This window comes from Morone saxatilis, unplaced genomic scaffold, assembly GCF_004916995.1.
Source record: "Morone saxatilis isolate NCDOM2014 unplaced genomic scaffold, NCSU_SB_2.0 Contig23, whole genome shotgun sequence".
NCBI classification, from domain to species: domain Eukaryota; kingdom Metazoa; phylum Chordata; class Actinopteri; family Moronidae; genus Morone; species Morone saxatilis.
In genome coordinates this window covers 13,447,280-13,459,398 of record NW_023339796.1, presented here as the reverse complement: position 1 = coordinate 13,459,398, position 12,119 = coordinate 13,447,280, and the positions used below count along the sequence as shown (strand labels likewise).

Genomic DNA, 12,119 nt, shown 5'->3' with positions numbered 1-12,119 from the left:
GAGAGAGAGAGAGAGATGACAGGATGAAAGGAAGTGTAAACGAGGCCTTATTACTGTTCATGTTTCTCTGTATGGCCCTAAAATGACGTGGCTGAAATTGAATCAGTTGCAGAGGGTTAGCAATGGCAAATGAAGTTTATGAAAATGAGCTGATTTTTAATTAGACCTTGATAGGATCGCTCTGCTTTTCATCTGTCTCCTCTGCCTCAGCATCAAAAGAGTCTGGCCCGTTTGATGAACACTTTACTTGCTCAAAGTTGCACACAGCACTGCAGAAAATTCGACTTTCATATATCTAAAGCCGAGCAAGATAGGAATGTGACAATGTGACAAACTGTTGCAAAATTAAATTGGCTTGACTTAAGTAAGTTAACAGGGCAAAGTTAGAGTTCTCTACGGAATTTAATATTTCAAATATTTCAACTTAGCTTTCCCTTCCATCAAACTGACTGCTATAACTAAAAGTATATGTATATATACATACAGTAAAGAGCTCACATACTGAATGTTCCAAAGAATAACCTGGCTATGTCTCCAATGGCCTACAGTATGTCTCAAAAACATACAGTAACAGATAAGTTTGAGTGTTAAAGAATCTCAGCAATTTTGAGATACAATTTCCAGATTTATCACGGTTGAATTTTCCTTGTGACATAATCTATTATATGCGTAGTAGTCAGTCATATATGGTCAGATTCCTTTTGAAAAAATGTGCAATACATCATAGTGTGATGGAAATCCATCTTCATGCTGTGTTGCCATCTGTATTTTAAAAGCTATGGGGAGCATGCTGTGCCTACCTTTATATTTGCTACAGTTCCCTTGGAAGCTCTATGCTGTCATTAAAATGGCAAAAGCAGGCTACATTCGTTGCTATTTTCTTCTTGAAGAGAAAAGGTTGGGAGCATGAAAAAAAGCTAAATTATGTTTATTTGTTAGAGAAGAGTGTAGTAGAAAAAGAAAAATGTGGTTACCTGCTGCACACAATGGAGATAGCAACAAGGGAAACAATAAAGACCACTCCTGCTGCCGCTGACCCCGCAATGAGAGGAAGCTGTTCCCTCAGCTCAGACTTGAAGTCATCTGTGTTACACAAAGAGAAAGACAGAGGGACCAATATTATGAATGGCTTAGGTGGAGCTTAAGGAGCATGACTGTGTTTATTCAGAGGTGTGCATGTGAGTGTGTGTCTGGGAGGTAAAGGAGGAGATGGGGGAAGAAGAGGCAAAGCGGACTGGGTGTACTGATGGATAAAGAAAACATATAGATCTCTCGCTCTCTGTTGAGCTGTGCTGACTGAAATCTGGCAAGCTTTAGCAAGACTGACTGACAGGTTGTGTTTGATAAACCAGGAGAGAGATGGAGAGACAGTGAGTGAGAGAGCGTGAGGGGGCCTCTCCGCCTTCTCTGTTGCACCTGTCAGAAACGAGCGGACAAGAAAGCGCACCTTGGAATGTTGTTTCTCAGGTGTTGAAAAGGAAGTCATCTACTGCCAATCACACATATAGCCCAAACATGTTTTAAGTACGTAGCCAGGGCAGGCTGGTGGTAGTTCAGAGGACATCTTAAATGCCTGCCTAAAAACGCTACACAGCAGAAACCTCAGTTTTGTGTGCCTTTCTTCCCTCGACGTTGGCAGCAGCAAACACAGTAGTTAAAGCAATGCACGATTTAGCATGCTGCAGGCAAATCTGCGTCTAAATCCAATCCCCCGTGTAGAATGGGCCTATTGGATTAAAGTGATAAAGGGAGAACTAATGCATCTTCGGAGCAGCGCGAGAGCTGGGATATATGAGGAAACTCAATGTGACAGGAATTGCTCACTCTTTTAACTTGCACATTTATCAAGTACGTTTCGAGCAAACAGTGTGAATGATGTTCCAGCTACCCAAGCTTCCAGGCACTCTTCCTGTTCCCTTTTGATGCATATTAGGAGTGAGAGGTCCAGATAAATCTCCCCCTTCACCCATATGAGATTGTGATTTTCCCTGACAACCAGAAATCACACTGCTACCTGTTCCAGTGGTAAATAGGCTCCTATTACAATCAGTTAGTTCTCAAGGCCTCTGCCTAGTAGAGGACCGTGGAGCTGTGACATCAGTTACCTTACTGATGGACCAATCACTTCTCTTTCTTCACTGCTTGTGAGTATGTGTGTTTGTGTGTAGAGGTGGCGAAAGGACACCTTGTGGAGGTGTATGAAAATGTGCTGACAGGAAGACAAAAGGGATTATATGTTTTATTTGAGAAAAGACATGGAGGGAGAACAGTGGTTGGGTGGCGAGGTGGTGTCTTCACAAGACAGTGGAGCAGCATGACAGGGGGAGAGGAAACCGGCAGAGGGGCAGGAGGTGGAGCCGTGGGTGTGATTGTCAGCAGTTCTCTAGCGTCTGCTGCTAATTGCCTTGACGAAAGGCGCGCTGTGGCAGTGAGCCAACGGGTGAACACTGCTTGTGTGAGCGAGCGTGAAACATGTGCACGTATCTTGTATCTTGTGTTTGAGGGAAAGATCATTTGTGACCGTGAGAGAGAGCTATGGGGCCATGACTGTGCCACTACATCTGCTCTGCACAGGTAAATAGCCACAATGATCACCTTCATCATCATTATTATCCTTCCCATCTTCCCCTCCCTCAAGATCATCACCGTCTCATTCATCGTTATCATCTCCATTAACACAATACAATTTGGAAATGTCACTCCTGTCATTGATACATCATGAACTATAGCCACACTGGCATAGTAGTCTAGTAGTTACCAGTTAACAGTGACGCAGCACCCTGGCAAATCTGCTTGTGAATGTTACACATATCCAGTCAAATGTTTAATCCACCCAGAGTGAATCATGCTGTGTTAATTTTAGCACCGATTTTACTGCCTGGCAAGGCTATGAAAAAGTATTACATGAGGAAGTGATATGCAACGCCACCACCGCCAACCCAGCACACACACCTCCTTGCACTTACACTAATAAACATAGTTCCACAACCTTGCCAGAGTAGCAGGTGTTGCAGCTCCTCTTCAGCCCCTTCCCTCTCCAACAATCCAGCCCCCCCATGGCAAAAAATTAATCTCATCAACTACTAATCACAGCTATGCATTCTGGGATGGCTCTCTAGCAACAGAAGGACTGGGTGAAAAACCAATTAGCTAAGCATTTTGGATCAAGCACAGTTAGTTGCACAAACAAAAGACACTCAGCGTTCTACATATTCAAAGCTCCCACACACACACACACTCAAACTTGAGCATGAAGGAAATTAATTTAGCTGTAGAAATAGAAGTGCAATCAAACATTACCGTTCCCCTCTATCTCACCTGCTAATAATGCAACAACAAATACAAAGAACGACAAGAGTGTTACAAAGAGTTCGGATGTATGTGTGTGTGAGAGAAAGAGAGACAAAGTAAGACAGAGACGGATAGAGAGAGACAGAGAGAGCTGTTTCTCCTGGCTCGGCGATCCTTACCATCTGTGAGGGTTTGGAAGCACATCTTGCTGCTGTATTTGCCAAAACCAGCCACAGTCCTTGCCCGCACCTGAACCACGTAGACTGTACCCGGCCTGAGGCCCTCCACGCGTGCAGTGTTAGTTTGGCTTCGCAGGATGGTGGAGTTAATCTCTGCATGGTCCTAAAAGGAGCAACGAACACAGGGAGCACGTTAGAGACAACTTACAGAGAGGATGTCAGCAGGATGTGTTAAACCGCACAGTTAAGAAAAGTCTGGTAAAACAAGATCCAGTGGTAGTAGTTTGACAGTGAGACAAGAAAAAGGCTCATCAGGCATTCTATATTCAGGAAATAGTACTGGGAAAGTGGAACCAAATTTGGAGGAAATCACTTTATAATCGCTGTATATTGTAGTTGTTGTAAACAATACAGGAAATGTAGTGTACTTTTGATAAACACCATTGATAGAGGACAGATGGAAACAGTAGATAGTAGAGAAGAGACAGAACAGACCAGTTAAGGGTAGTGAAGCTTTTTTCTTTTTAATATATTTTGTTTTGGCATTTCGTTTATAGATAGATGAGAGAGACAGGAAAGCTACGGGAGAGAGAGGGGATGACATACATCGGAGGGAATCAAACCAAGAGCACTGCAGTATGGCCATGTTATGTGGTACGTGCTCTACCATGTGAGCTACTAAGACGCTCCAAAGCTCTCTCTTCAAAATGAAGTGAAGAGGTAACAAATGTAAAAAAATGTCAATTTGAACTTCACATACACACACAAGGATACCACTCACACAAACACACAACATTTCCTATTCATACAGTAACACACATACACAGTGTGGTAATTAAAGGCAATAATTTCTTGCAAATTACAAAGAGCAATAGCTGCTTTGGAACAGTAATAGAATAGCATTGCATATTTGTCTCTTCAGATGTACTTTATGAGGCAGTTTAATTACTGCAAGAAGTTTGAACATTACATCCTCTTGTTTTGTTGTCTGAAGTAGGTTGCTTTTTAAATATGATGGCAGGCCAGTTCCACCCACAGAAAGCATTTTATTTTTTTTATTAAAGGGAATGCTATAAACATCCTTTGTGCACTCATGTTGTAAAATTCTATTAAGGTATTTTCCTCTTTCTAATGCTCTGTGTTTAGATTTCATCCATTTAGATCCTCTCAAATTTTTGATTTCACCGTTTTGGACGTGCATTTGTCTGTATGAACATACATTATGAATATATGCATTTGTCTATGTCTGCATGGATGCATACATATCCCCATCCATTATGGAAATGTATGGTTCTGACCGTGGGACCTGCCCTCCAGATCCTGTATCTCTGCCTTTCCCTCTCCAGGCTCAAGAGAATCAGTCAGGCAGTCTGCTGCAGTGTAGTTTGGGGCTTGCTGGAGGTATCTGCTACGGGGGATCAGTAATTACTTAGGCCTGTCACCTTCCCATAACCCAGAGTGAATATGACAGCCAGAAAATAAGACTGCACCTACACTACACCCACCACTGCAGGTTGCTGATAGCTAGATGCAGACATACTGTAGAGAGGGAGGGAGGACAGTTGAAAGAGTAGGGGCAAAATTCCCTCTGTCAATAAAACAGTGTAAATAAAGGCATGCTGTTTTTTTTTTTTTACATTGGTAAACACACTATTGTTTAGTGCGGGACTACATCTTATAATACATGTATGGCTGCTCTGAGAAAATATGAATGCAAAATCCGAGTTAACAACAGTTCGGAGTGGAAAAAGTAGGTAGGCAAGGAGGAAGCAAAGGAGGGAGGGGAGGAGGAGGAGGAAGATGATGTCAGGAAGCGATAAGAAACTTGAGGCAGAAGCAACCCACATCGAAATCATTATCCAATCTGATTGGTGTAATTGAATCATTCCGGTTGCTCCGTCATTGAGCAGACGAGGTAAACACAGCTATGAAATCTGCCCCCCACCCCTCAAACCCCCACATAATGATGTGTGCAATCACATTAGCTCTTATTGGACACTCTGGGCTTGATGAAGACAAATGTTTAGGCTTGGGATGGGAGAGCATCGCACCAACAGGCTTTCATTCTTTCATTTCTGAGAGAAAAGAGATGTTTATAAATGGAACACTGGATGTAACTGGTTTAGAGAGTTTAATAATTTCTCAGACCTTTTGTCCATTAGATCACACAATATGTCATCTTTCCAATGTGCTGCATACAGGCACTAAAACAAATCTGAAGCTCAAAGGGTAGGTAATGTTGGAGAAACTAGCAAGAGACGGCTAGATTTTTAAGATATCCAAAGCCACTCAGCCCCCAACACACATGAATATGCAGTTGTCATCTCCGTTGTCATTTTCAGCTTTATCCAACTACCTCAAGTCTCATTCATATTTCTACATACTATATAGTTCAGGAAAATTACCAATTTCCCTCTTCTCTTTTTTGTCGTGTTTAGAAGTAAAATCTGTTGTAGGTACAGATGGAACTATATATACTTCGGCTAATCTTTCTCTGCAATTATTGTGCAACTAGCTTGGTGGCTTTAGCAATTTCTAGCCGGCAGTTGTGGAAGACTCCAGCCATGCGCAGTGAGTGCAGGTGGATGAAATGATTGGCTGGGCTTATTACAGGCCTGTGACTGCTATAAATACTGGATTTATTTATTTTTTTTTTTTTTTTCCCCAGAGCATTTGATTTATTGATTTATGTCAGGATGTAAAGAGAAGTTTAGCAAATATAACAAAAAAATGCTTCTGGAATACATTACCTACCCTAACTGTAACTTTAAAGTGGCAGCTTGTGGATTTGAAAGAACTGCGGAAGACGTGAAGCCCCATGAGAGACTGGGATCATAGTCACCCATTCATCTGGTATAAGACATGGTTGAGTGCACACAGACCACTTGGGGTCAGGAATCGCCGACTCTGGCTCTCGGTCATTCTGCATTTCTCATGACCACACCCCCCATCTGTTAAGTTTGACTGGAGGACAGGTGAGCAGACAGATGGCAAACTGCCAATGGGGGAGCATCCCTTGAGGGAGCACAAGCTAGGAATGGCCCTTTTCATGCTGCCAGTCAAATAGGGATTATGTGACACACACATGCATACACACCCACATCTGCCACTTAAAAATGAGCTGGCATTTGGCACTCCAGCAGGTTAGGGGATAGCCAATAAAAGGCCATGCCAGGAGGGACTTCCAACCATGAGAGGTCCTCTCCTGCTGCCAGTCAAATGGGGATTAGGAGGACCACACCCTCACTTGCTAAATAAAGACAGAGTTGCAGGTGGGGAGGCAGATGGCAGAGCAGCCAATCAAAAGCATTGCCAGGGGTGTCAGACATGAAACGAAAAGGGAGTTTGGTCTCTGCAGCATTGAGTAAAACAACAGACAAAATTAGAAAGAATGGTCGTCCTAATGTATTTTATTGTTTACTGTCTCAAGATTCTTTCCATGTACTGAATGATGGTGAAGCGCACTCACACCTTTAACATTTACTCTAGCTTTAATAAATTGTCCCTCTCCATTTCCTAAAAACCAATGTGCAATACTCTACACAAACCACATACTTGGAACTAATACTGGACTTATTTGGACACATTTATTTTAACCATTTTATAGGATTAATGACATTTACTAGATGTACTACATAAGCACTAGATCTATTATAATCCTATTGCTGGAATGCTGGAAGTCAAGTACTTTTTTACATGTAGAAAATTTCAATTCATTTTTTGTAATTGCCAATTTTCTACCAATTGCTATTGCACTTCCAGCAGACTGCAGAGGGGAGATCTCTCTTTGAATTTCCTTTCTGACATTTCCTCCTTATTTTCCTAGGCTTTTTTGAGGGGGTGAGTTGTTCAGACAAAAACCATTACTGTTGTCTGCCTATAAAGGCCACCGAGACATTATATGTGATATTGGACTATACAAATAAACCTGACTTGACTTGACTTGACGTGTGCATGCGTGTGCGCAGGTTGGCGTTTGTGTGAACTGTTGTTTGACTGTTCAAAAAATGCCAACCACCCAAAATGGATAGCATGGCCACCTGGCAAAAAGACAGACATGGTGGATGACCATGTGTCCTCTTCACAGGCTCACACACATGCACACCATGCAAATACACAAACACACACATACAAAGGGAAAGGAGGGTAGGGGCGGGGGGTGTATGAGGGAGAACATTCTAATATTATTTTTGTAAAGTGGAAATGAAAGAAAGAAATCTCGCCCTATTAATGATAAAAATTAAAATGTATTGCCTCCGGTAAAAAAAAAAAAAAGAAAGAAAGGGGGAAAAATGTGGGCTAAATCTCACAGAGTAGATGGGTTTTATTACCATATGCAAATAATTATCATTACCCAGTGAATTCTAATCTAAAAGGAAAATGGTAATTATTTTGAATGGAAATACAATGGTTATAAAAATCTAATATTAAATACCAATCGTAAATAAAATAATGTAAAAACACATTCTATCACCATAAGGCAACAACAAAAAAAGAAGGATTTTCCTCTCATTCTGATTCTGTAAAGCCACCCGCTAAACACTAGTGAGCGTGTTGTAAAGAGAGGTGAGAAGAATCATATTATCTACAGTAACTTGGAAGGGAAATGTATTTGCCTCAGCGCTTTCTGTTTGTTTTCCTTGTTCTTTGCAGCCACCTCCTTTTGAGATGACTCTTTGTATGCATTCCATTCACCTGGAGACTAACAAGGAGGCCGGAGTGAGTGGGGTGGGGAACAAACAAAGAGGGAGAGAAGAAGAAAGTCTGAGGGAGGAAATGTGAATACACTTGCTGGGGGACCAGGGGAGTGCTGCACAAGTCCTGCTTTTCATGGGTTCCATTAAAAATCTAAACTTGTCTGTACAACATCTGTGTGTGTCTACAAAAGTGTTGTGGTGGACTCTGAAGGCTGGCAGGGAGAGAAGAAAAGAATAATAAATACTTTCTCCTGGCTTCTCTTCTGAGGAATTACTAATTGTATCTAAAGTACAAAGGGGATTTCAGAGTGCCAAAAATGCAGATGGTGATACGGTCAGTATGCTGCAGATCCTGGTGACATGCTGTAAACTTGTATTTCTTTTAACTTCTCCCATTGCAGTGTGACAGTACTGCTGTCATCCAGAATGGATACACCTGAACTGCCGCTGACATTCACACACAAACACCGACACAAACTCACACACACCCTCTCTCTGACACCAACACACACAGAGCCATCAGTAACCAGAGCCAGTGGCTGCTCTGCTCCACTCTTAATGGAAGGCCTGACCTCCGCTATGCTGAGTTATTTCCACCCTCCCCAAATTTTCAGGCTGCCAGAGGAAAAAGGCTATGAGAGACCGGGAGCATGAGATTCTACTTTTTCTCTGCAAACCTTTAATTCACTTCATCTTGCTTCCCAATTTACAGGGTCCCGGGACCACTTACTCTGTAATGAGAAGGTGGGTTAAAGAAGGGAGTGAAGCCTGTTGAGAGAAGAGCCATCAGCACTCCCTACAGCTTTCAGGTGAAACTGTCAAAATGAACTCTTTTTGAGTCATTACCATCCCTTTCCTTCATCCCTTTCCTTGTGAATACAGCCTAAACTGCCAATTTACTGTAGGTAGAAGACTGGATCTTATAGTCTGGGGAAATATTGGCAATGTTTTACATACAAGCGCAATTACAGATATTGTGGACATCAAACAAACACGTTTAAAATCTTGTCTAAAACCACAAAACACAAGGCTATATATAACAGCAATATTACCAATTTCTCTGAACTACTTACTTCAAAGTGAAAATGAGAATATTATTACCATAAATATCTGTTATATATAACATATTTATGTGGACATTGTGAGTTATATTCAAAACAGTGTCAGTGATTACCTTAAATTTGACTTGTTTAAATCAGTATGAGGTTGTACAGTGTCCTGGTGTCTGATAAGCCTTTATAGACATTCAACTTTTATTCAAACTGGACTTCCTGGATTGTATTTATTTGTCTCACTGGTATGCTCCCATCCACACAGCCCCCACTGATAGAGTGTAAAGCCGAAGGAACAGCATTAGGCTATGAGATTCTCACTGGTCAGACTTTTCCTCATGCACAATAACAATAAAAACATGTGAGTCTTACAAACACTCTCCTAATGTCTTGAAGAGCATCAATGAAATATTTCTGTGCCATTCACGTGTATGTATGGTGAATGACCTTCAATGGAAGGAATAGGGCACCATCTTGGAACATAATCTCAAATTCCTCTTAATGCATCCATGCTTGTGTCCCAATGGCATTCTGGAGGCCAAACAGTCAAGGTTCACAGTTCAAAACCATCTGGGGACCTTTTGCCCACTCTCTCTCCATATTTGTCACTCTAATGAGAACTATCAAATGAAGACAAGTCATAAAAATGCTCTATACTATTATAAAAATAATGTGTTATCGTGTCTCCAACACTTAGTTGTGATATGTTAGGCTAATAGCTAAAATTACAACATGAAAAAAAAGGGATTTTTCTTTGATTATGATTATTCTGGGGTATTACTCAATACAGAGCGTGACAATGCCACTGCTGAAGAAGTCGCTCTTGTAAATGGGTATAGGGGGCTTCCTGTGAGATGGAGTGCACAGAAAGACAGCTCTCTGCTGTGCTAAGGACTAGCTGACTGTGCCAGGCACGCTGAGACAATCAACTCCAGAACCATAACAGTGTGACTACTGTCAGATTAATGCAAGCATCGGTGAGATGCATAAAAAGAAGGCGAGTATAGCAAGGCCATTTTGATATAAAAGCGCTTATTTTTATGATTGTATTATCCTGCCTACTGTATAAGTTACCCATGGCGTTGGGTAAAGCTTGGAGTGTGCAGGGAGTGTGTGATAGACATGGCGAGAGACTTCCATCCGTAATTGGCTTTTATGACTAAAAGGCCACATCATCGCATTATGGCTGCGTTGAACTTCCAGATTTTCTGCACCTCTCAAGCCTTCAGAAAATCAGCAAAGAGCTGGCAGGACTGACCTCGATGCATTGCAATTTAATTCCCTGCTTCTCCATATGCACCAAGCAGGCACAACACGCATGTAAGTAACCCAAGCCAACGTGCGTGACAGAATTTATGTGGCCTTTTTATTATGCATATAATAAATTTTAACTGGTATGGAAATTACTCATGTGGCGTATGCTGCTATTTGATTCTTTTGCTTAAATTTGCCACCACCTGCTTTTTTCTACTGAGGGTTGGTGCTCAATCAGGCACAAAACCACATCTGCAGTGACACTTTGGACAGCAGAGGCTGGCAGAAGAAAAGTCTGTTTAGAGCCTATAAAAAGCCTTGTCAGGTCCGAAATACAGAGTGTCAAAGGAGGACCACCAATGTGGAAGTGTGTCACAAAGCAATCACTCTGACTCACCTTCTGTGTCTTACTCACACTCATATGGTGGTACTTTTTCTAGACAGACACATATACTGTACAGGGGGATATGGAGGCACATTAAAACAGAGGTAGACACAGTAGAGTGCAACCACTCTGTCACCTGAATCATCCTAGTGCAATTAGCAATCTTGTCCTCCTTAATTCACTAATTTGTGATTACGTCGTGCTCATCTATTTGTGCGGGGACACGCTACATAAACATCAATAGGATTAGGTTTCATTGATATTCATGAGCTAATGGGAGGCTGTATAAGTGTTATTTACACGACACTAAGCTGTCTGGCAGATAAGGTTTCTCAGGGCCATGGCAATCGGATTCAATTTTATGACCTGTGCAATGCCGGGGATGGGGGGGGACAGCAAGTAATGCAGCTATTATTGGATAACTGCAAACATCATTTAAAAACATGATTGTTGTTCTCACTGATAGAAAATGTTAAATGTGACAAACACTATTCTGAGGTGGTGTTGTGAATATTGATCCAAGAACCTTAGCCAAAATTTGTTTGTGTGAAATAAATAACTCAACAGAAAAAGAAAAAAACATTTATAAAACTCTATCGATCTTTTCTTTTATTTGGAAGGCTGAACATGGGTGAAGGTGCACCAAGTCTCACAAAAGTCTCAGCTTAAGATGACAAAGAGCGGGGAAAGAACATGCATGAACAACCTTGCTATACTTATCGATCAGCTTTAGGAGGACAAACAGGGGCCCAAACAAAAAGCTGGAGTCTCGGATCTCTAGGTATCATTATGTCCCAGGCCTTGGGAAAAGCCTACAGGTCAATACTGGAGAAGCATAGGCACTGTGGGGTAGGGCTGGCGACTTAATAAAGCAGACGTATTGTGTGTGAGCAGACGGGTCGATGTGGCTCCCCCCAGACGCAATGCATTTTCACAGTGGGACAGGTTGCTGCACTGTGCAGAGTGGGCCTGGATCAGAGGTCAACCTATTCACTTCATCAGCAGCAGAAACCAAAGAACAGTGGGAGAGATGGAGTGAACACAGTGAAAGAACATATTATCAACCCAGGGGACTCTGCTCACAGATATCAAGAGAGCTTGGATTTTTGGGGGCTTTACATGCAGTTTGCTATGCATGTGCAGAGTAGGAGACAACACCCAGTGTCTGAAAGAGATCACACATCAAATACACACTTGCAGTCAGATATAAACATGTCAATTCTTAGATTTGCACACACTCACAAACACAAACACACACACA

General features: G+C 41.8%; 1 protein-coding gene across 1 annotated transcript in view; it reads right to left on the bottom strand.

Moving 5' to 3' along the window:
• The window catches only part of LOC118334507 (ephrin type-B receptor 1-B-like), a gene marked incomplete in the record, with an annotated part of 144,761 nt that overhangs the window by 27,568 nt on the left and 105,074 nt on the right, over positions 1 to 12,119 (bottom strand). The window contains 2 exon segments of the mRNA XM_035670429.1: positions 975 to 1,083; positions 3,471 to 3,633. Of these exon segments, the coding sequence (XP_035526322.1) occupies positions 975 to 1,083; positions 3,471 to 3,633 (272 nt within the window).